At 40.0% G+C, this 26,250-nt stretch overlaps 1 protein-coding gene across 6 annotated transcripts in view; it reads right to left on the minus strand.

The window, feature by feature from the left end:
• CPEB3 (cytoplasmic polyadenylation element binding protein 3) overlaps positions 1-14,084 on the minus strand; it is a gene marked incomplete at its 5' end in the record, with an annotated part of 131,843 nt that extends 117,759 nt beyond the window's left edge. The window contains 2 exons of one of the 6 annotated variants that reach the window (XM_081157525.1): positions 9,992-11,004; positions 13,955-14,084. In XM_081157525.1, coding sequence (XP_081013651.1) covers positions 9,992-10,993 — 1,002 coding nt within the window. Of the gene's footprint in view, positions 1-9,991; positions 11,144-11,216; positions 11,373-13,954 lie in introns of those variants that run through there. The other 5 variants (XM_081157524.1, XM_081157523.1, XM_081157522.1 and 2 more) reach the window with 5 other exon arrangements.
• Between the last annotated feature and the right edge of the window lie 12,166 nt (positions 14,085-26,250).

Raw genomic sequence — 26,250 nt, forward strand, 5'->3', positions numbered from 1 at the left:
CAAGATGACTAATCAGCTCACATATACTCTAATTCTCAGGGTACAATGAAAAAAAAAAAAAAAATCAGCCTAGAATCAGAAAAAGCTCTTGACTTAGAATGGTAGTTATTTCTTCTCTCAGATTTAGTGTTCTAATAAGTAGTCCACAAAGTAATCTATCTTAATAAGGTTTTCCTTCCCACGCATTAAGAGTCACACAAAAGCACAGGTGGATAGGAGATGTCATATCACTTGCTCAAATATTCCCAACACATAGCTTTCCCCTGTGAAGTTCTCCCCCTCAAAGCACACCTGGCTCATGAGTCATGGAAATTCGAATCTGCCACTATTAAGCATTTACCCCCAGCTCATCATTCCCAGCTGTGAACGCCAACACCTGGAGTCATTCTCAGCTCCTCCTTCTGTTATTCCCCGCGTCCAAGCCATCACCAATCCCTCCAGTCGGCCTCCTAATTTCTCAATTTCTCCCTTCCTCCCAATCACTTTAGGTCCCTACGTGTTCACTGGTTTCCCTGCCTGTGTTTCGTTCCTGACCATCTATATCCCAGAATAATCTTTCTGAAACAAAGATATGATTACTTCACTCACCAGGTTAAAAACCTTATAACAGCTACCTTTCTCAGCTTAAAAATCCTTCAACATCCCTACTGGACAAAGCTGAAGGCAGAGAATGATGGAGTGTCCTCTAAGATCTGGTGCCTACCTACTTCTCCAGCCTAATCTCTCTCACTTGCCTCACCTCTCCCCTCAACCTGCTGCTCTCTCAGCACCATGTTGTTTGTTACCTGTGTACCTGCTCTTCCCTCTGCTTAAAATGAGTCTTTGCTGCAACCCCTACCCCCATCCCCTGGTCTGCCTATTCAGAGCTAAATAAGAAGCTTTAAAAAGCCCAAGATATTTAAGACGGCACTGTGTTGAATAATAGTTAAAAACTGAAAACAACCTAAATCCTCCAAATATAGAAATAATTTGTTCAATATAATGGATCCTTGTGATGGAATATTATGCAATAAAAATGTTTATAAATTTAATGACATGAAAAGCTAAAGTATATGGCTATAAAATTGTTACAGTTATCTCAACCATATAAAATACATTATACATACACATGAAAAAAGAGATAACTGGCAGAAAATGCACTGAATCATTAAGAATACTTATCTCTAGATAATAGAATTACAGGAAAAATTTTCCCCTCAAGTTTTAAATAGTGACTATATAGTATTCAAGAAAAACTTTGAAAATATTTTAAACTTTGAAGACTTTCCTGGAACCTTCCCAACCATACACACTACACACAAATTTAATCATTCCTGCTTCTGATTCAAGTACAAACTCTCTTTGTTGTGCATATCACACACTGCTATAAACCTTACTGTCCTGTATTTTAATTCATGTTTGTCAGGGAGCTGTCTGAGGATAGGATATGATTCAGCTTTAATCCCTAGTGCCTGACGTCTGGTAGAGGCCAGTTAAATGTTTATAAAAGAAATTATTCTTATGTTGCTATCTACATGCAAATGACCAATAAATGCATAATCAATCATCTGTAAACGTAAATCATTAACACACTCCACAAACATTTACCATGTGCCTAAAATATCCCAGGTACTGTCACAACCCCTGGGAACACTGCAGTGAAAAGGTCCTTGCCCTTGTGAGCCTACATTCTTGTGGAGAAACAAAACAAAATAAACCAGCTCATTTCAGAGTCAGACAAGTGCTATAAAGAAAATATGGACTAGCCGTAGCCGGTTTTGCTCAGTGGTTGGAGCATCAGCCCTAGGACTAAAGGGTGCCAGGGCAATGCCTCGGTTGCAGGCTCTCACACATCGATGTCTCTGTCCCTGTCTCTGCCCTTCTCCTCTCTCCCCCTTCCACTCTCTCTGAAAAGCAATGGAAAAAATATTCTTGGGTGAGGATTAAAGAGAAAAAGAAAAAGAAAATACGGAATGAGGGGAATCGGGGAAGATCCGGGGAAAGAGTGCAGCATCAACGGCATACTGAAAGATGATGACAAGATAAGAGGCAAACAGATGTAGAACAGAAGGACTGGACATGGAGTCAAAAAACCTACGTTTTCATTTCTACTCTGTCACCTTATTAGTCAGGTAATATTCTGAGTCTCAATTAGGATGATAATCCCTAATTCACAAAAACAAGTAAAGATTAAATGAAATAATTTATGTCAAAAGTGTGAGGCCAGTGCTTGGCATTCAGGGTACGCCGTATTTGTGAGCTGTATTTATCTGGAGAAGGAATCAAAAACAATGTCACACCCAAAAGCTGAACCACATGCATTATGGCTGCAAGTGAAGGTGCCAAAATAAATTTTTAACAATGTAAATCCCATTACGGAATGGGAATTCTGTAGTAGCTATGTGGTTAACAAAAAGACTGCATATGCTCTCTTTGACCGTTTATCTGAACTTGGGATTCTACTACTGATTACAACTGCTTTAAACAACAATGTCGCAAAGAGCTAAATGGTCTACCCCTAATATCAAGTGCAAACACATGAAAAACACAGATTCAGGATCTAAAAATTGTCTCTCAGCCTTTCCCCCAGCATCTCATAAACTTTATTGGTCTTCACAATTTTTAATCCCCTGAATATGTAGGCGATATTTCCCTAGTCCAAAAGAGGAAAGGAAAATTTCCACGGTAGATTTCAAAAGAGAGGTGCTTCTGGGTACATGTACTTCTTGTCCTTTTTACTTGCTGCTTATCTGAAACCTAAGAACTAAGTCTCCTGGACTTTTGAGTAGGGGGTTAGACTGTAGGATAAATCTAAGATTGTAAGATCAAAATGTTTCCTCTGAAGTATTTCAATCTCTAATCAGTCCCCAAACCCTACCATATATTTAAGATAGACAGTCTTTTGCCCTTTACATCTCTGCTTTCCCATCTCACATTCCTCAAGTGAATGACCGGCTGAGTGGGCCTACTATAGTCTATCCTCTGTAAACCTCTTACTCCAAAGAATTCTCTCCTTAATATTTCTAAGTGCTATTGTCAGAATTATTCTGACCCTCATTCTGATCAGTTCTAATATTAATGCCTTCATTTGGGAAGTCGGGAACAAAACAAATCATCGTGAGAGAGTAAATTAACTCCACAAGAATTAGATGGTTAACAGTGAAGAGGTAAAGAAAAATTTAACTCATAGGATGTAAGCTGTGTTCCCATCTATTGGCTGCCAAAACCTTTTATGTCAAGGCAAGAACCCTGCTTACTTCTAGGCATACCAAACCTATTAATACAAAGTTACAGCCCAGAAACCATGGGATGTCCATAAAGTCTGGAAACACAGGTAATATTTTCTATTTTTACAAATTAAAGATATCCTCTATGACATTATATACATTCATCTGTTTCCATATTCTATGTACATCTTGTAGAGAAATACTATAATGAAGAATCTATCTCAAAAATGTTAAATATACTGTATTGTGGAAAGGACAAAGCTATAGCAACTTGTATTTAAATGTTCATTTAATGAGCACCTACTAAGTGTCAGGTGCTCATGAACTTTTAGATGCTCATTCGTTTGGTAGCACTAACCATTTAATCTAGTTGCACTGGATTACTAAAGATAGAAGCATACTTTTTTCCCCCTTTAATCCTCACTCGAGAGTATTTTTTCCATTGATTTTTTTTGAGAGTGGGAGGGGAGGGATGGAGAGGGAGAAAAGGAGGGAGGGAGGGGGAGAGAGAGAGAAACATCGATGTGAAAGAGACACAGGAGCCTGGGATGAAGTCTGCAACCAAGGTATGTGCTTCTGACCAGGAATTGAACCCAGGACTTTGGTCCGTGGGCCAACGTTCTAACCACTGACCCAAAGCGAACAGGGCACTTTTTCCCCCCTTGTACTTGATCTTGACTTTGAAATAAGTTTGAATGCTTGAGGAATGAAGATATTTGGCTGCACAACAGTCTTATGCATACAATATCAGTACACAGTGTTTCCTTCTCTTCGTGTACATTAATTCTATGATCACTTCAAATGATATTAAGGCTGCTTAGTGCCCATTTCTATTTCTTTCCTCTGAAGTTTGCCAACAAGGATTCATATCATATATTTATTATTTCTGAGGATTATATAATAGCGCTTCTGTAGAAAGTAGGCTTGATTCCAAGATGCTAATTATATTATTTTAACTCAATAGTGCTTTTCTATTTCAAGTCAAGTCAAAATGCAAACATTACAATGATTTCACATTAAGAAGTTTACATGCTCAGCACCTGTAAAGAACACTAAAGGATATGAAAACAAAATGTAAGAGAACTGAAGGAGAACGCCACAGAACAAGCCATCTACCAGATATAAGAACCAGCTGTGAAAAACTCCTTGTGAGGCTGGCTACTGCAGGCCCAGCGATCTCTCAGGGAAATGCCCTTTGAAGCTGTGGCCATATTCCTCAGCCCTCAAGATCCTAACTTGGGGCTGTATACGGAATTCAATCTCTAACAACCACACTGGCCCCTACAGAGAGCCAGACACAGTCTTCAGGGAAGTGATAATAAGGAGCTTCAAATTACAGACATTGTAAATTCACAACTACCAAAATCAACACTTGTGGCATTCAGGAAATTAAAAGTTGAAGCATTTCTCTCATCACCAATTAAAATAGTCACAGAGCAAGGAAAATTCTTACACTTGCATTGGTGAGTCAGTCATAAGAAGAAGCAGGTAGTTACAAATGTACACCATCCTATGACATAAGCCTATACTCCCTAACCCTCAGAGCGCCAGACTGGCTTTCTAGGACAGGCAGTTACCACAACACACATCATTCCAGCTCCTCTCCACTTACGGATGCCATGAACTAGTGATTAACTCTGGACTACTGATTATCAACAATATTTCCTCCTTTAAACTCTGACTGTATAGTGGCCCTCTGTATCCATGGGTTCCACACCCACGGATTCAGCCGACTGAGGACTGAAAATGGTATTTTCTATCCACCTTTTGGAATCAGTGGATGTGGAGGGCCAACTGTATGCTTCGTTCTGCACCATTTTATATAAGGACCTTGACCATCCACAGGTTTTGGTATCCACAGGGGGTCTTGGAACCAATCCCCCCGTGGATACTGAGGGACTACTGTAATTACCGGTAGTTGAGCAGGCATCTAAGAGCCACAACAGTATCTAATTTTTCTGAACATTTTGTACAGTTTGTGGAGTTGGGTGGACTTTAAGTGGCTTTGCATCAGAGCAATAGTTAAGAAATCAACTACAGAAGAGTCTCCAGTTTTAAATCTAGGTCATACTATCCTTATTCAAAAGCAAGCAGAAGCCAGGTAATTTATATTACTTCCTGTAAAAATATTTTTAAAAAGGAGCAGGGGCAAGTTGAAAAATATTAATGTTTCCACAAAATTTATGATAAATAGGCATATTTATTTTTTAAATAATGTATAATCCCATGAATTCATTGTGTAAGGAATTCTCCCTCTGTTATAGATAACCCACCAACAAAATTAACACTAAATTACATTTAACTAGACTTATGCCAGAAAATATAAAATCAATTTGGGGTGGGGAAGAGGGGAGAGATAAAGGGCAAAAATGCAGACAGATAGCAGAACATAATTTGATTTTCCCCCCAAAAAATATAATACTCAAAAATATATAAATTAATTAAATAAATAAATAGTGGGAAATATTGGTTACTGTGAATCCACATAGTGGTATATGTACAGGCACTATATTTTTCTTCCTCCATTTCTATAAATACAAAATTTTTTAAAAACACAGTTTTCAGGGTATACTACAAGGTCAAGTACAGATTTTACACTGCACTATTAACTGAAGTCTAAGAAGTATCATAGCCAAGGTATTATATGCCTCCCCTGGCTCTGGAGGTAGACTGCCTAGGTTCAAATCCCAACTCTGCCATTATTGGCTGTGAGCTTGAGCAAATAATATAAATGCACTAACCCTCAAGTTATCAGTATAATGAGGATAATAATAGTCCTCTACCTCAAACAAGTTCCAATGAAAAATTACATGTAAAGTACTCAGCACCAGGGCCTGGCCCACAGGTAAATGGTGGCTTACCACATAGTTATAGTAACCAGAGGGTACCTTCAGACCGGGGGAGGGGGGAGACTAAATGACATTACATAGAAGTTTGGGGTTATTCAGATTGCACTGTTATGAAAAAATTGGTAATCCATACTGTGATGACATCATGCAGAGCCTCAAGTCACTATTACTATAACAATAATCATAACCCAACATTTATATGGTACTTATTTACAGGCTGACCACTGTGCTAAGCATGCTGTATGCAGTTTCTCACTTGAATGCACAGGGAGCAAGGAATTATTCTTCCCATTTTACAGATGAAGAAATTGAAGGCCAACAAACATAATTTGTTCAAGATTACGAAGACATTAACTGGCAGAGAGTTGAGATTTGAACCTAGGCAATCTGCCCCCAAAACCTGCTTCTGACAGCAACTACCCACCTGAACTTGGGCAAGTCATTTCCATATTGAGACTTCGATTTCCTCCTCTGGAAAATGAGCAGAGTGATGGAATGGGTGCTCTCAAAAGCCCCTTCTAAACTTCTCTAGACAAAAGCACTACTTAACCCAATTCACATCGTATAGAAAACATCTCTGCCCTACTCCTTTTATGAGCGTAGGCTTCTCTGACTTACATAAAAATGGAATGACGCATTGTACAATTCCCTCGGTGGAGTGCCTCAATGTTCTTAAGCTCTGTTGGTGGGAGGTACATCACTAAGAGACATCAGTCAGGTAGGGAACCTCACTAGAAAGTTCCATAACTAAGTCTCTTTGAATCGAGTTCAAAAAGAACCTGATTTAAAAATGAATTCTACCTGACAGCACTATTTGCTACAGGGAAGTTAGGAACATACATCAACAAAATTAGCCAAAGCTCTAGGACCTCAGTTATGTCAACTCTACCTCTCAGGACCTCAGTTCCTTATTTAGAGAAATGAAGTGGCTTTTACATACAGTAGTCCCTAAGCAAGCAGTACCCCAACCCAGGGAAACCAATCAACTTTGCTAGAATTGAGAGAAGGGGTAAGGAAGCATGTATGGTTTGAAAAACCACATTTGAATACAGTTATTGCTTTTGAAATATAAACCACAGAAGTAAAGCTCCAAAAAATCTATTGTTTGGCAAATGAAAGTGAAGCAGCACTGAGGAAGGGGGAAACGGGGAGGTGCATGGATTTTTTAAAAAATATATGTATTAATTTAAGATACATTAGAGCAGATCTGTTGAAAGCCCCTTTTAGCCCAAAGAATCTGTGAAACAAAAAAAAAATTAGCATCCTATGAAATAAACTTTTCAATTTAAAGAAAAAATCCTATTTGTCAAAATAAACAAATTTTTTAAAATGTCAGTAGGACTACTTAAGATATTTTCTCCTGCCCGGCCGGGCGTGGCTCAGTGGTTAAGCATCGACCTAGGATCCAGGCGATCAGCGTTCGATTCCTGGTCAGGGCACATGCCCGGGTTGCGGGCTGCAGCCGATCAATGACTCTCTCATCACTGATGTTTCTATATCTCTCTCTCCCTCTCTCTTCCTCTCTCTGAAATCAATAGAGATATATATATTTTTTAAAAAGATATTTTCTCCCTTTTGTACAAAAATTATTTAAATAAATGCACAAACATATAAAATTCTCCAAATAAGGCTCAAGGTGTTTTGTTTTTCAAACATACTTGATTTACTTATCAACACAAACCAAGTCTGATAATATTCCAAGCCAAAATACATCCTAGTTACTCCTACTCTGATTCTAATATTGCTTCAAAACTCAGAAGCTCCATTTTAGGAAAACAAAGTGAGACATAAAGTCCATGTAATTCTTTCTGTGGTCAAATATATAAAGCTCAATTTTAAATCAAATCTCTTCACCTACAAATCTTTGGGCTATCTAAGCCTATTCAATAGCACCATTAGGGATGAAAAGACAAGAGACCAAACTCAATCCAATCTATCTGGCTATCATTAGCATTGCTGATAAATGGTCTGCTGAGAAACAACACCCTACTTGTCAGTATCTGCTTGGGGGAACCTTTATGGATTTAATCTTTTCCCAGACCCCATTTCTAGAGATAATTAATCAAAGGCTAGTTTGAGTGCATTCAAATTCAACTCCTAAAAAAAGATAACTAATGTCTATGTCGTCAACTCCTAAATCTCCCTACCAAATTTGAGGTTATCCTCTAAGACTGGACTTGGGTTAGGAGAAGCAAAATAAAATGAGGGCCTATTAGAAAAAGTGATGGCTTTTAGAAAAAGAGGAGCTCTCCTACCAAATGCAGCCTCCCTCCCTGCCCTACCTCCTCTTCCCCAAAAAATATGTGCATAAAGAAATTCCAGAAAGTGGATTCTTCCTGTTCTCTACCTATCAAACTGATCTCATCTTGCAGTGTCTCTTCATTTTTTTTAAATAAGCAAACTTCAGAATGGCAAAAAATAAAACTATTAAAATCTTCCATCCCTGAAGAAGCCTGTGCAAACTTAAGATCCTTTCTCATTAAAAACTCTCATACACACAATTTATGGGTTTCATGGACCCCCTTGAACTATCAAGGTTAAAAATCCTTGCTCTAGCCTAGAGAATCACGTGCTTCTCAATAACCCTACCTCCTCCTCCAGGGATGGGAGCCACCCAAACATCGCATCTGAAATGTAGAGCAATAAAATAAAAGCTCCCATTCCGCCTGATGTTTTAAACTACCTCTGTCAAATGTTGGTTCTGCCATTTTTCAGCAATGTTCAAGTGCTTTGTTTTGTTTCATTTCCTTGACCACACAAATTGGGTCTCATCCAAAGTCCTCCTCTCTCCTTTTCTTTTTTTACTGAGCCTAGAACCTTATGGCCAAATCAGTTTATAAGTGAAGGATAAATGTTTGCCTGAGAACAAAAGTCCCCAGTGAACACTCACCCTTACCACCCCTTTCCAATTCAAGACGTTCAGGACACTGCCAAGGATGTGGCCCTGGGCTGGATCAGAGAGCAAGAACAGAATAAGGACACTCCATTCAACCTTTTTGTCTGGGGCACTTCCTGGGTTTTTCATTGGCATTTAACACCAAGACACAAGGCTCATTTTTCATTAAAGTTGCAAGACTTTCACTTTGCCAGTTTCAAATGGTGTAATTGATCTGCATTGTCTTCTTAAATAACCCAACTGAAGGACACTGCAGCTTTAAATATTTCAGTGCTAGCTAGCAGACTCCATTGCAATATGGCTCTGAAGGTCGCGTCCTATTGTCTCTTTCCTCTGGAAAAAAAAAAAATTCCTAAGTCCTTCTTCTAGGTAACATGGGAAGGGTTACCCCTAGAATTTCCACTCTTCCATCTCTGCCACTGATAGAGTTCCGCTGGTTATTGGAATCTCATACTCATAATTTTCCCGACAGGGGCAATATGCTGATTGCTATTAAAGATGCCAGCACCTTAGCAAGACATAAACACAAGTGCTCACATTAGTTTGAGTGTATGCAACTGTCTGAAACGGCACCACTCAGGGGCTGTTAACTTCTTAAGGAGCAGGGCCAGGGTGGTTTAGGAGTGGACGGCAGCGGCAGCCGGCACCCTGCACCCTGGGCCCAGAATTGCATAACCAGAAAGGTGTAGCTACTTAAACCGACAGGAATCTCCGCCTACTCATCCTGGGGCGATGCAGGCACCTTGCCACACACTTGCAGCTTTACTTGTCAAAGAAGGTCAAAATAAGAGGCACAAGCACGGTGAAGGAAAATATAAACTAAAAGAAAAAGACCCTTTTCTGCCTTGCTGGGTGTGTAAGCACGCATTTTTGAAGTCACAACGCTCCCCCACCCCGGTGCATGGGAGTGGAATAGCCCCACTGAACTGGGGGCTTTGGAAGGGGCCAGGGGGTAATCAGTGGACGATTAAAAGGCAGGGAAGAAGGGGCCAAGGAAGTGGGGTAGGTAGAAGGCGTGTGCAGGTGCACTGGAGCATTACCTGAAATGGCAACAGATTGTTACCATTATCGGTCCGGAAAGCGTTATCCTCCATCCAGGACTTGGAGGTGAGCGGGGCCGCGCGGGGGAACTTGGGCGGCGCGATCACATTGCTGGAGAAAGGTTTTTTGAGCGGCGAGATGGGGTTGAGCGGCGAAGGCACCCCGACGCCCACGCCCACGCCCACGCCGACCGCGCGGCGAGGGTCCCGGCCCGCCTGCAGGCCGCCCCAGGGGTTAGAAGGCGCGCTCCAGGCGGCATTCACGCTCTGGTGCGTGTTCCAGCTGGACGAGGCGGACGACGCGGCAGCTGCGGCCGCGGCGGCTGCTGCAGCCGAGGACGAGGACGGCTTGCTGGTCATGATGGGCTGGTGGCCGTAAGCCGCGGCGGCGCTCCGCGGGGCGTAGGGCGCCTGGCTGGGGCTGGCGGGCGACCGGCGCTGCTGCGGGGGCTGCGCCTGCGGGGGCTGCGCGGGCTGCGCGGGCTGCGGCGCGGGCGGCGGCGGCTGCTGGTGGTGCTGGGTCTGCGCCAGGCCGATCTGCGGGGAGAAGGTGCCTCCGAAGACTGGGTTGACGTGGTGCGGGAAGTTCTGGAAGAGCATGGTCCCGTTGACTGGGGTGATCCCCTGGAAGAAGCTGTCCTCCACCGCGTTCGTGGTGCCCGTGGACCAGGTGCTGCCGAAGGACGGCGACAGCGACGCGCCCGGCGCCGCTGGATCCTGCGGCGGCGGCGGCTGCTGAGGGGGCTGGTGGAAACTCAAGCCCGGCAGGAGCGGCGATTCCATCTGCATCTTTTCGGGGCCGTTGGGGGCCGGCGGGGCGGCGGCAGGGCTAAGGGCCGGCACTGCGCTGCTGTCCTCCGGCTTGGGGGTCTCTGAGGAGAGGGGCGTGGACGGGGTTTCTGCTGCGCTGGGCTCGGGCTGGGGCTGCTGCTGCTGCTGCCGCTGCTGCTGCTGGGGCTGGGGCTGGGTTTTGCTTTTGTCCATCAGTAAATCATCCTGCATGGTTTGCGCAGCTGAAACGGGAAAAAAGAGAGACGCGTTATTGTCAATGTGATCGTTAATGCCCCTCGCAGAAGCGGGCGGGTGTTTTACTTGAGAAAATCCAGTGCCTCCGCTACTAGCCAATTGCAATGCAAATCCATAATCTCCCATTTGGAAGAACAGGTCGGGCTGGGGTGGGAGGGCTCGCGCGAGGTCTCTAAAAATACTGTGAGAGCGTCTTCACCCTTTCTGATGTCTTGGTTCCTTTTCTGTATTAGTGGGAGATGTGCTTATAAGACAGAAAGACAGCAATTTCGCCACGTCTCTTTTCCCTTCACCGGAACTAAGAGCGTTCACCCTGCAATGAGAAACTGATTCTGGTTCCTGTTTTTTCCAAAGCACCACCCTCCCCTGGTTATTTGCATACGTCAATAAATACTGCTGCGTCCTTCAGCAAGGTTAAAAAGACACCGCGCACGACCCTTCCTTCCCCCGGCTCGGTTCTGGCACTTTAAAGAAACAGCAGTCTTATCCCTCTTGATTAGCAAACTGCCTTCGAACGCTGATAATTGTTTCATTTAGCTGCAGCGAACCACGAGGGAGGAAATCCTTGGCATTTGTTAGGAGGAGGACTCAGCTGCACAATCATTCTTTGGCCTCCCAGTAGCTGCAGCTACTCCATTTTGTTAGGAGACAGAAAAAAACCCCACCGTTTTTAAAGAGGTAAAAATCTACTGAAACGTTTGGAAGTGCCTGCTGCTTGTTCCTCTCTAAGGGTTAGGGATTTTTCTGCTTATTCTCCAAATTTCTTATCTCCAGTTCTGCTGCTGCACAAGAGATTTTTGGCATCTCAGTGGTTCAGGTCTAAAGAGGAGCCTGAGAATTTCTCTGCAGAGTGGAGAAATGCTCTGGTTGGATTTGAGGTCAGAGAGACAGACAGAGGGAGGGAGGGAGAGAAAGAGCGACTGGTTGGATTTGAGGTCAGGGAGGGGGGGGAGGGAGAGACTGACAAACACTGAGTGTGAGATGGGGTGGGGTTTTTTTAAAAAAAAATCCTTATGCGGGGAAAAATGAGGAAAAAAAAAGAAAAGTAAAAAATCCTTCTGAGATTTAAGTAGAAAGTCAAGATAATTCTGGAGTTGCCAGATTTTCATTTTTGAACCCTCCTGCTGCTGCCTTGGTCACAAGACTTAGGCAAATTTAGAATACACTCTCTTATCACTGGTATTAGCAGTGAAAGATTATGGTTTGAAGACCCTGAATTACCATATGCTAGCAAAAGCGTTAAAAATAGCAGAGCACAAAGTCTCAAATTCTCATACATTGTAATTATAGTGCATTGCCATCACTGCTTCATTTAGCCATATAAGGAGCGTATGGTATTTTCCATTTCACATAGAAGGACTATATTCACCTCTGCCTGCTGCCTGTTTTCTCATTCACGAATGAAAATAGTAATCACTCAAAACCAGATTTCCATACACATACTTATCACTGAGTTATCCCTTAAAACATGTTCATTGTATTAAATATGTTAATATTACACTGCTGAGACCCTGCAAACAAGTATTTTGAAATGTTAAAGAAGCATATGACCAAACATATAATTATTTTTAGATGAGAATTCAGTATAATTATAACAAAGTTATTAATCTATTCAATGCAGCTAATTCAGATACAGAGAAGTATCTCAGGACACTTGTGAAAGGGCATTCAAATACACGCAGAAGCTCTGCCTTTGGACATCCTCATAATAACTGTTGTAAAATAAATATATTGGAAAACAGAGGTGTTACTGCTCTTAACTATTAAAATTATGTCAGACCAAGAAATAGGGTTAAAAGTAGTTCTATTTTATTAAAGACTATCTTTAAAATGGTTATGTCTAATCAAGGGGTTGTATACTTGAAACTAATATAATATTGTATGTCAATTGTAATTTAAAAGTGAAAAAGAAGACATGGTTAATCTTTCATTTTAAAGTTCCATACATAGACAAAATACTGGGCTCAAAGAAATTCTTCACAGCCACCCTACTCTCTTTTCTACTCCTTTCTCCTCTATCTACCCCCCTAAAAAGAACCCAACCCAATATGACATACATCACAAACTGCCAGCTACTACCAATAAAATCTACTTAAGATTGATTTTACGTTCCTCGGTTCCCCTGGTCTAAAACAATGCTTTGATCAGCATTGAAAAATATGACACAAAGAGGCAAGCAAAGCTGGGATTCACAACACAAAGTTCTATTGCTGCCAAAGGAAATGGTGATAGAGAGACATTTTCATACTTGGTTTAAGCAGTGCTGCAGTAAACCATTATAATCTGGGATCTGAGATACTTCCAGTGAGCTAGAATTGTCTTTACAATAGCCATATCATCATGGCTGAAATATGCATTTGATTCTAATTTCAATATCACTTAGCTTTTCCGATGCTTGTATAAAGGCTTTTTGTTAATGCCTCAGTGTAAACCACACGCTCTTGGTGGAAAAAATAATGCTGTACTATAGCAAAAATTTTAGAAAGCCAAAAAAGTAAGCTGGACTCAGAATATTTTATCAAGGCTGTAATTAATATTAATATATTTATTGAATTTAAAATTTTTTATCATACCATGAGCATCCGTTTCTCTTCTCAACCCTCCTTAAAGACATAAATTTCACTTTCTGCATAAATTCACTCTGTCAAGGTCAAGACCCATCTTTAATAAATAAGACCCTTTAAACAAAAGGTAAGCAATAGGTTAAGATAACATTTATAAAGTTAATATGCACTGTCTTTCAGTGACTGCTTGTACGGTTTGTTTGTTTGGGTCGGGGGTTTTTTTGTTTGTTTGTTTTCTTTTTTTCTTTTTTCTTATTTACAGCAAAGTCCGAGAAATAGATACCTCCTTCCCCTCCCCCCACCACACACACAATAGATCTTCCTTTACATGCAATCACCCAATCTCAAGTAACAAATTCTTAGTAGCAGTTACCTTTGAGTGTCCAGTTTTTAAGGGTCGATAAAATTTAAAAGTGTACAGTATTTATTTTCTTCTTTCAGGTTGATTATGTGACCGCTCTGGCAAAAGCACTTTGACAACTGTAAGAAGAAAGGGCATGCGCACACAGGGAACTGTGGGGGCTGAAGTCCTTCACCAGGGACTCTGCCCGACTTAAGCACGTTCAGCCAGGAAAGGAGGAAGCCTCACCAATACCGATTCCAGGGGGAAGAGGTTGTACCCGGTTTACATTACATCCTCCTAACCAGTCCACATCAGGAGTTGTGGAAATGAAAAAGAGAAAAAATAAAATGGTTTGTCAACTTGATTTAGGAAGCCAGGTTAAAAGAGAAACTGGATCGTAGGGCTCAGAATAAATAAACCCAGCAGAGCTACCTTAAATGGTATTAGAATGGTAATGACTTAGAGAGCCAGCAATAGGAACCCTACCAGAGCACAAGAGACTGGAATGGAGACTAATAGGGAGAAACACTTAAAATCTGACTATATATAAGAGAAACAATTTTAATAGTATAGAATGAAAAATGCCTTAGTGTTAAATGTGGTATTAACCTTGGAGGTCAGGAAAAAAGTAAGTTTCAGTCACAAATTTATGACATCTTATCCACCAAGATTTCTTTGTATCTGAGTTTTCAGTGAAGGCACAAATCACTTATTTTAATATTTTAGCTGATATTCTCTGAATCAACTCACCTCCTTATTTTACTTGTCAAAATGAAAGTTTACCTCGCATTACTCATATACTGTTCAATTAAATAAAATTCAGCTCTTTTAAGCTAAAGCAATATTTGGTGGGATATTTACTGCCTAAGAGAACGACTTCTTTATTTCAAGACAGAAAGTACGTATAGTTTCTATATTTTAAAAAATGTTTTAGTGTACATTTTTCCTATTTTAATATCATGACTCCAAGGCTGGAATCTCACAACATATTAACATTAGCTGTTGTCATCTATAGGTTCTGAAATTGATAGTTCAACTACCAGCTTGCTTACGTAGGCAGAAGATATTATTTCTTGTGGGATTTGGCTCAGTGACGTTCACCCAAAGGGGTTCAGAGTAAACGTCAGTTGATGACTATGCTGACTGCACTTGGAACTAAAAATGTTAAGCATCCTTTAAAATTGTCATTTTCTATTTCCCTTATTCACCAATTAGAACTAAAGTATTGCCAGAGACCACCAATTTGCAGCAGTTAGTAGTCTTTGTTTCTAGTTATTTCTAAGGAAAAAACTAACAATTTAAGAGTAAAAAATCATCTTGAATTAAGCTGCCAAAAGCTGTTTTTAAAAGAACGAAATGATCTTCTTATTCCTCCTATAAGCTTAGTTTATATTGTTTTGTTTTTCTCTCTTCCTCTACCTTACTAAAAAAGCCTCACTTCTGCCGCGGTGCATTCCAGAGCCAGTGAGGATCAACTCTAGGTTAATCTTACTCCTGAAGACTTCCTAATCTACTAAACTTCTATTACATTTTCAAGTATTGGAAGTTAAAAAAAAATTATTTCATAATATCCTTAAAAAGACTTGATTTCTAAAAATAATTTGAAATTAATGTCAATATTTTATCGGTTAAGTAGAAATTCTTAAGTTACTCAGCTGTGCTTGAAAATGGTTTACTTGGCCATTTATTAATCCATTTGACCCTAAGTACAGGTCTACTAATAATTCGCACAATGGAGAAAAGTAAGCTTTGTTTCCTAAACCTTGATAAACGGCAATAAAAATTAGCACTGAATATACATAGTGTAATTTTATTGTATTTGAAAATGAATTTCTGTTCCCTAAAATGAGCACTCAAATCTAAAAAGAAAATGACTGAAAACATAAATACCAAGGTGTAAATAAATACCAAGCAAACAATAAATTATAGGAGGGCCCACCAAAAAGGACAAAGAACTTCTCTACTAAAATCCTGTTTTTTATTTAACCAGAAAGGAAGCACTTTCTGAAATTTTGTGTTCAGGTCACAGAGATTAACCACATACCCCCTTTACAAAATATGAAAACGGAGATTGCAGACTTAACTTACTGAAATATACATGGGTGAAATACATCTTTCTAATATTCCTTCCTTCCTTTCCTTCTCTCCTTGCATCTCTAGCACAATGCTTGTAAGTCCTGGATAGTTGGTGGTTGCTCTATATATCCTTGTTTAATGAATAAATAAATGGATGGGTGAATGAATGAACGAATGGATGAAATAAAGTTTCTGATTATCTAGCAGCCAAGGTTTTAGCAGGTATTAAATTATTTTCCATTTAGAAGAGCAATTTTTCATCAGCTGCAAGAATAAATATGGAGGGTGGTATAAAATAGAAAACCATCTTGGCCCTTTTGATGTTCAGCAATATGAAGATCATTTGCTTATCATCATGAAATAACATACACTAAGCGCTAATTAAACAGGGAACTTTGTTCCCATCTAAGAATTTACAATCTAATAAAGACACAGTTCTCAGTAGCCACTAAGAGCTAAGTCCAATGGATGTTTTGTCGGGCTTTGTCTTGCTTGACCTTGCAGCAACACTGACATAACTGACCATGCTTTCTGGATATACCTTCTTCCCTTCTTCCCATGGCTTCCTTCATGCTGTCCTTTCTTGACTTCCTTACATTTCTTCCCCCCCCCCCCCCCCCCCCCCCCGTCTTCTTTGCTAATTGACTTTAAATAGGAGTTCTTCAGGGCTCTACCCTAGGCTCTCTTCTCATCTCACTCTATGTGACTTTCCCAATTATAAGGAAAGGACCACCTATCTGTTGACAGCTATATTCCCAACATCTGTCACTGTGCCTAGCACATAATAAATAGGTATTCAATAAATATTTGTTGAATTAAAATGACATTTATATGCAAAGGCAATCTTGGCGGCAAAAATAAATCTCCCCTGGCCAGTATGACTCAGTTGGCCAAAGGTTGCCAGTTCCATTCCAGGTCAGGGCACATGCCAGGGTTAAGTGCTCAATCCCTGGTAGGGAGTGTGCAGGAGGCACCCAATTGATGCTATGCTCTCTCATCAATGTTTCTCTCCCTCCCTCTCCCTTCCACTCTCCCTAAAATCAAGAAAAACATTTTTTAAAGGCATAACATTAAGGCTTTAGATACACATTAACAAATTGTTAAAGAAAGAATGCACACTATATACTTCCTTGAGAACTGAACTTCTAACATGAAAACAATGTATAAATAGTGTATACAGTAAAGAATAACATATTTACTATTCTGATGACCTAATGCAGAAACATCTCTCCCCTTTGGATATGCCAAATAAGGTTAAGTCCCTTTTGGCATCCTAATATATTTAGTACTTTGTCATACCTTCCTGTGATAATAAAACAGTGAAGGTAAACTTAAATACGTATAGCCTATCTTTATTAGCTGGAGATTCCATTTCAAATTATGACATATAAATGTGTACATGTATGTATTGCATTTGAGAAAAAAGATAAATAGCTTTCATCGATTGTAATTAATTTTATTTTAAAACCTAATGTTCACAAAGGTGATCAAAATGTACAAACTTCCAGTTACAAAATAAGTAAGTCATGAAGATGTAATGTACAAAATGGTGTCTATAGTTAATAATACTGTGTTGTATATTTGAAAGTTGCTATGAGGGTAGATCTTAAAAGTTCTCATCACAAGAAAAAAAAATTGTAACTATGTATGGTGATTGATGTTAACTAGACTTATTGTGGTGACCATTTTGCAATACAATGTTTATGTCCATTATATTTAAATTTTTAAAAAGAAAAATTAATATTCATATATATATCCTATATCTGAATTCATCTTAGGTCTGAATAAGCTCAGGTCATATACTTTTACATAACAAGTTCTATGCATCAAAAATTTGTGAACTTATAGAGAAACTAAATTTAACTCTTTAAAAAAGCATCCCAGCCTGGCTGGGCGTGGCTCAGCAGTTGAGCATCGACCTACGATCCAGGAGATCGCAGTTTGATTCCCAGGCAAGGCACATGCCCAGGTTGGGGGCTTGCTCCCCAGTAGGAGGCATGCAGGAGGCAGCCGATCAATGACAACTCTCTCATCACTGATGTCTCAACTCTCTCTCCCTCACCCTTCCTCTATCTGAAATCAATAAAGATATATTTTTAAAAATAGCATCCCATACTATTGTTAGTTTTTATCCAATTGCAAATTGAGTCCCTGCTCACAATGTCCTCTCCTTTACAAATTGTTTTTGATACAATGTACGTCCCTTTAGTCAATGATAGGGTATTCATTTTCCTACTCTCATTATGGTAACCCAGTAACAAGAACCCTCTGGAGACTTCAAAGATTGTGGAATGATTTCAGAAAATACAGTTAAGCTTTACATGGGTCATTTCTTCTCCTCCTATAATAACTGCCATTTATATTTTAAATTCATTTTTAAATTATTCTGAAAGACCAGGTGTTCTTTCTTAAAACTTCAGATAAGCAAACCCTACCCAGTTAATGTTTTAAATTGTTCTTCTGCTCTCCCAAGAGTTTCACCATTTCACCTTAAATGCTGTTCAAAAAATATCCTCATTATATTGGAATCAAAGAGCACCTCTCAAGGAGCTGGCCTCAGAGGTATCACCAGCTTTCAGTTTCAACTTCCATCCCCAAAGTTTTAGCTACAGTTTTGAGCATTTTCCCAACAGCCTTCCCACTGTCTACTGGGCATTTCCAAGTTCAAGTGTCATCATGACCATCATTATCTATGGGGCAAAAGTCAAATACTTACCCTAGTATTTAGTATTCAGGGCTCTCCCCTCCTAATCCCAATCTACCTTCCCAGACAGCTTTATGCCCACTGCTCCAGGCAAACTGATCTAACAGTCCTGCACCTTGCTGATGTGACCGATCCCAAATGAAATGCCTTCCTCATCCACTCTATTACCCTAGCCTCGCCTTTCTTCAGATCCTAGTTCAAACACCCGTTCCTAATAGTAGCATCTATCTGTACCACACATTTATTGCTTTCCATTTCTATTTAGCTTTTCTGGTATGATTACATTAACTCCCCAACTACAACCTTAAGCTTCTTGGGGAAGGTATTGCAACTTATGCTTTTGTTCTTCCTCAAAGTCTGATAGAATATTGTGCATAGAGCTTAGTAATGAGAGCTAACATTTATGGAGCATTTACTGTGTGCTATGTACAATGCTAAGTGCTTTCCAAATATTCATTTAATCCATGTAATAAACTTATGAGGTAAATACTATTATTGTCCCTAAAACCACATGACAAAATGAAAATTTAGAAAGGTGACTTACCTACCCAAGGTAGTGTCAGAACTAGGACCTAATTTCAGGTTTGTTTGACTCTAAAGCTGTCTTTTGGTTAGTGACTCATAAAAGGAGGCCCTCCTTTCCTGTTTGATCCATACAGCCCAGGAGACAGCTTGAGCTTCAAAGGTGTGAAATTATGGTTCAGCAACTTTTCTTTCTCCCATTGACCCGAAGCTTTTATACAGTGACCTTTGCCTGAAAACCAGAGATAAGCTCTAACCAAAGGGTTCCAAATTCCACCAGTGGGCAAGACCCCGTCCCATTCCAGGACATTCTAAAAACAGCATGATTGTCATAAAAATGATGAATCACCAAAAGAACTGATTTTAGTCTGCAGGATTCTAGAAAGCAAGGCTGGCCCAGGCCTGTGAGTGATGGAAAAAAACTTTCTTTTGCCACAATCTCTGCTTTAACGGCCAGTAATTAATAGGTGCTGTACATGTTGAATCACAGGGATCATCAGAACAAATGGAAGGGCAATCAATGGTCAATGTTTCTACTCAGGAAGCTCTTGGATCCTACTATTTGAAACCAAGTAATGTTTGTGTAATATCAGTACCTTACATTCACAGAAAGGATTAGACTTTACTAAACTCCTTCACCTTTGTTCTCTCATTTGATATTCACAGTCCTGTGCAGTGGGTAGACAACATAGACAGAGCCCTTGTGTTCACTTTTGCACACTGTACAATATACCCAAAGGCTGGCCCAGGAGACTAGTAAAGACTGAAATCTAGTACATGCTCTGCTCACCAAGCTCATGAACCTTAGAGCTGCATCTGCCAGGAAAAAGAGACACCTTTCCCTAATTTCCACAAAGGGATTATGTAAACAGGTGACAGCACTGAGGATGACTATTGGGATCCCTACTTTAAAGATCTGAATGTCAATTATACCTCAATAAAACTGGAAAAATAAAATAAAGATGTAGAAACCCAGGCTCGGACATGTTGCAAGATATAATTAATACGTGGTGGATCCCAGATTAGAATTCAAGTCTTTCAACTCACTAGTTAGTGAGTGTGCTTTTTCAACTACACTACAAGGCTCCCATTGGCTGAGTTTAATATAGGCTATACCATGTGGCAGATTGGTATCCTTAGTACTTGCTCTAACCAGCTGAACCAGTAGCTCTGTCCTGAAGTCATAGCTGTTCTCTCACTGAGGAAGCTGAGAAATAGATATGTGTGCCAACTGTACCAAGAGGGATACTTTAGATGGATCTCTTACCACTTTTGGAAAAACAAATCAGACCACCCACCCTGATGTTAATGGTTCATAGCATCACCACAGTAGCAGGAAGTCAATGGTATTTATATTATGGGAGGTGGTGTGTGAAAAGGACATAGGATATGAAATCCAATTATCTAAATTTGACACTAGCATTACTGCTTTATTAGCTGGCTGGCCCTGGAAGATAACAGTAACAGATATTTATTGAACATCCTATTTGATATGCCATGTACTTTGTTTACATGATGAATAATTTCACACAACCCTAAGAAGTATGTACCTTCATTATCCCCATTTCACTGATGAAGATACTGAGGCTCTGGGAAGTTCACATAACTTACCCCAGGCTATACTGTTGGGAAGTGGAGGAGCTAGGATTCAAATCCCGGCAATACAGTATGCCTCTAAAACCCATGTTCTCAATTTCTCAGTCTGTTTCCTCTAGAATAAAATAGAGATCATAACAGCCATCCTACTTATAGAAACAGTACTAGTGTGTATGAGGGCTTCTTAAATAGACTGCAAAATATTAAAGGTCAATGTATGAAATCCAAAGCTAATACTGACAGGCTGATAGATGGGTTTATCTGGATGGCCTACACTCAAGTACAGAGTTACTTGCCACCTTTTCACTTAATATTGGGAGTCAAAATGAGTTGTGTTAAGCCCATACTTCTAACAACATTTCTTATCCTACCTCTTTCCATATCCTGCGTTCCTGGGCAGAATATAGTGGGACATATCTTTCAACTGCCACAGGACATAGATTTTATTATTAGTTTTAAAATCTGTGGATTGAATTTCTTCATCATCTGGTGATGACAATTATGATGATGTTTACACTAAAATCACTTAGTCTATGTAGGGATCTAGCTAAACATTTTACAAGCCTTATCAGTTATTCCTCATAATAACCTTAAAAGACAGAACAGAACCTATCATTCTTCTCATTTTTCAGATAAGGAAACCTGGGCTTAGAAATGCTAAATAATTTGCCCAAGGTGACATAACTAGTGGGCGAATAAGCTCAGGTCTATTTTGACTCAAAAACAAGCTCTAAAGCTTAGCCTCAGCCCTCACCTCATGCCACACCCAGGCACAGCCCAGAAGACATCAATGCCTACATTTTCTCTGCAATCAAGCTCCTGCTTCTTGTTGCTTCTTCCTTTAGTGACCATATTTTTTCTAAACCAAAAGTCAAAACGTGTGGTCTGACAATCTGAAGCAATTAAACTTCAGAAAAATCCAGAACCTGTGGTTTCTGGGCTTTTACCTTTCTCCCCCACACCTGATCACCTAGAACACACCCTATTCAGATTGTTCTCTTTTGAGCCCAGGCCTGGCTCCTCTTAGTGTTAAATCCATCTCCCAAGCAGAGGCCTCTCTACTTAAACTCTTCCCTCCCCCCAAATACAAGCAAAAGTTTATTTAGAAAGTCACAGAGAAAGAAGTGAGCCAGCTGGGCTGCATGGGCTCAGGAAACAAGTCACAGAGGCAAAAGAAGGTCCCTTGGAAGTTAGTAGAAAAAAAAGCAAGGATATGCACATCTGCATGAAGGAAAGGGGGAAAGGCTGGGCATGCTCCAAAGAGAATACAGGCTGGGGAAAGACAGGGGTGGGGAAAGATGTGGGCATGCTAGAGAGAGAGCTGCCTCTACTTAAACTCTTCACCCAAAAGCCTCAGAGCCTCTGAGAGAATGAGACCTCAATTGCCATTCTGAAAAATTCCACTTTCAAAAGAAGATGAAAGAAAGGTTTTCTTTCCTTTCTTGTTTTCCTTTTTAAAATAAGTTCTTAAGATATCCCTTTGAACAATCTGTCTTCTGTTCTCTAGAAGGAAAGGCATGGTTTTGCCCCTCCTTTCTAAAGTGACTCTTCATTGCCTTTGGCAGTGTAGATCCTCCCAGATAAGACCAAAAAAAACACACAGCCCAAAACTTCATATGCAGAAATAATGTGCAAGATTCACACATTCAACACATTTATTGAGCACCTACTATGCAGTAGGCTCAACATTCATTATTCCTCCCTTCCATCTAAATGATCAAGAATACTCAAAGTAGTAAATAAGAAAAAACATGGCTGTTGAAAAAAATATAAATAAGAAAATGTCAGGTAAACATAAGTGCTATAAAGAACAAAAGAGTCATGTGATTGAAAGAAAAAGGTATTTAGATGAGATGGTCATTAAAGGCCTCAACGATGAAGTGATACCTGAATTAAGCTCCCACCTGAATTAAAGGAACCCATTCATGTGATGGCTGGTGGTGGAGGATGGGAAGAAACAGCTAATGTGAGGATCCTAATGCAGGAATAAGCTGTCAGATCCCATGTTGGCAAACTTTTTCTGTAAAAGGGCACACAGTTCAACCCCAGCGTTGGAAGAACATCTAATCAAGTAAACGAGGAGGAAAGTGGTATAAGGTAAGGCATGAAAGGGAGGCAAACGCCACATCAAGTAGAGCCTTCTGAGCTAAATTAAGATTTTGGTTTTTGTTCTAAGTGTGATGGAATCCCCGGGAGAGTTTTAAGCACGGCAGTGACGTGATTTGATTTATGCTTTAAAAAGGCCATCAGGGTTGTGTGTGAATAGCAGACCATGGTGGGCGTCAGGGGGAAACAGAGAAACGGCTGATCAGAGGTCAGCTATGGTATCATCCAGACAGGACAGGACAAGGATGGTGGTGGCAGATGCCCAGGGAATTCAACAGAAAGTAAAGTGAACACCCTCAGCGAGCGCTACCTTTATCACTGAGGCACAAAGTCATGGAAGGACTCTTGAAATTTTACTTGAAAATCCAAAGAGTAGTATAGCCTTAAGTTTGATTCACAGGAAAATCTGGTTACTCACATTTTTAGCAATAGTTTTACATATTTGACTTATTGATAGTTGATTTTCAGGAAGATTATCTTTTCCTCTTTCTTCCTAGTGAAGGAAGTTTTTCCTCTGGCTCTTGATACTCATTATTTTCCCCCTTTCACCTAAATGTATTATAAAGTATACTTAGAATGTTCCTCTCATTTTGGCGTGCACTGCAGTCAACCAAAAGATGACTGCTCTTTCAAAATCTGAGAAACTTCCAATGTTCCTTTGCAACACCCCCCTCTCCAAGTTTTCACCATGAGGCAGTTGTAAACGTAGGCGGTTCATGCAGTATCCAAACTCATTTTCTTGTTCTGTCTCTATAAAAATACTGCTGAGAACTGCCCTGGCCGGGCTCAGTAGTTAGAGCGTTGGCCTGCACACTGGGTTCGATTCCCAGTCACAGGCATGTACCTGGGTTGCAGGTTGGGTCCCCAGCCCCCTTCGGGGTTTGAGTGTGGAACCAATCAATGTATCTCTCACATCAGTGTTTCTCCCCTCCCTTCCACTCTCTCTAAAAATCAATGGAAAAAATATCCTCAGGTGAGGATTAACAAAACAAAACAAAACAAAACAAAATGCTGCTGAGAGCTTTTGAAAATTCATCAAGCTGTACATTTAATTTGGGCACATTTTTGTATATTTGTTAAGATTTTTCTTAAGTTTGGGGGGGGAAACAAAAACAAACAAGCAAACAAAAACACATACACAGAAGTCCCATGATGGCAACCTTTAGAGAATAGGCAGATTAGATAGTGTCAAAATTTAAGTTCCTTAGACAAATTCTGAGACCAAGTTTTGCATGCAAATGATTTATTGGGGCAGTACAACTGCAATGAAATGAGAAAGGCAGGCAGTCAGAGGAAAATGCTGATCCCCAAAGTGGTTGCAGTTGAATACGCAGCCCATCCTGTGATGAGCTCTGGAGCTGGGGTGGTCCCCCAGACCTTTTCTTAAATGAGGCAAGGAACCTGAGTCTTTGCATCATAAATCAGCCAGTTACTGCCTGTGGGCTCCTGGGAGCATACATAACCTTAGGATGCAGAACCATGCAGCCTAAGGCAATGCTCAGCAAAAAACAAAGCTTTCCACCATCAGGAACTACAATTTCCAGCAGCTAAGGGATGAGCACATTAGCAATGAAGAGAGGATCCGGGTTGGAGTACCATGGTATCCACTATAGAGAGACACTCTGGTAGTCTCATAGTCACTTTTTATTGTTTAACGTTTGTCATGGCACATAGTATTTTACCATGGGTATATAGTATTTTTATTAAAATTCTCTAGTAATTTTTAGTATGCCAAATATACCAATTAGCATGCCAATTAGTATTTTCAGTAAAATACTAGTTTTTACCACAGAATATAGTATGTTACCATGGGCATATAGCATTTTTATTAAAAATAAACAGACTTCATGTACAAATATTTTTAGAAACATACTTTAAAAAAATACTGCTGGAAAAGTGGCTCAACTGCCTCTTCAACTGTGTGCCTTCATGCAGCTGATGATTAAACCTGAGTCATTTTTGACTTCCATCTTCCTTATCAAATCCTATGGCTCCTTCTGTGATAAGACTTCTCCATCTATCCTTTTCTGTCACTGTCCCCAATTCTGGTCCCCATCTCCTCAAATTTAAACCATCTCCTGTATCCAATTTCATCCAAGTTGTTGGGGTTTGGGGTGGGCAGAGAATGCTCCATTGCATGACTTGCACTAATTGTTCAAATAGTCATTGAGAGTCTATGCAAAGGCACTTGGGGAAATAACATTAAGCAAGAAGACACAGTGCCTCCATCTCTTATAAACATTAATTTCTAGTGAGAGGGACTTTAAACAGCCAATTCTATGATAAATAATTTCTTGGCAATTGTGATAAAAATTCTGTGAAAAAGCACCAGATGTTATGAAACCATCTGATGTTGGGTCCTGGATTAGAGGGGGTCATGGTGGAGTTTTCTAAAGCCAGTAAGCTAAGCCTTAAAGAACAAAAAGACAAAGTTCAAAGGAAGTATGTTCCATGCAAAGAGAATACCATGCTTCTTCCTACCTTCCTATTCTGAAGAGGAGAAGCATGGTTTATTCAAGAATCTAAAGAGAAAGCCGGTAGCCAGAGCTCAGGATACAGCCAGGGAATTGAAGAGAGGGGGCCTAGGTAAGGTAAGAAGGGTAATATAAAGCCATTTGAAGTGGGATTTATTTTACCTTTTTTTTTTAACTTTTCATTTTGAAATCATTTCAGAATTAGAAAAAAAATTACAAAAAATAATTTCCCTACACTTTTCACCCACATTCTCCAAATATTAGCATCTTAGACGATCACAGTATTATCAAAATCAAAAAAATTAGCAATGATTCAATACTATTACGTGATTTAAAGACCCTATTTTGCCAATTGGCCCTTCCCAGAATCCAATCCAGGATCATTAACTGCACTTAGTTGTCATGTGTCCTTGATCTCCAGTAACATGGGACTTGTCACTTTTGAAGAGCACTGGCCAGTTACTTGGTAGAACGTCCCTCAGTTTTGGTGTATCTGATGTATAAATTCAGGACATACTTATTTGGCAATCATAGCACAGAAGTGACATTGTGCCTCCGTAGTGCATCATTTTAGAAAGAACATAATGTGGGTTTGTCCTGTTGTGGTGATGTTAACCTTGGTCACTGGGTTAAGGTAGTATCTGCCAGATTACTCCACTGCAAAGTTACTATTTTTACCTTTTTACTCAAAGACCTTTGGGAAGTACTTTCTATGTGAGTATCCTGTTTCTCAACATACTTTTGCCCACTGATTTAATGATTCTTGCCTCCATCAGTTATTTCTGTGAGGTTTGCAAGCTGTAATCTGTTATTTTAACATTAACTGGAATGTTACTAAAAGGAAGAGT

Source organism: Miniopterus schreibersii (assembly GCF_964146895.1).
Source record: "Miniopterus schreibersii genome assembly, chromosome: 14".
Classification (NCBI taxonomy): domain Eukaryota; kingdom Metazoa; phylum Chordata; class Mammalia; order Chiroptera; family Miniopteridae; genus Miniopterus; species Miniopterus schreibersii.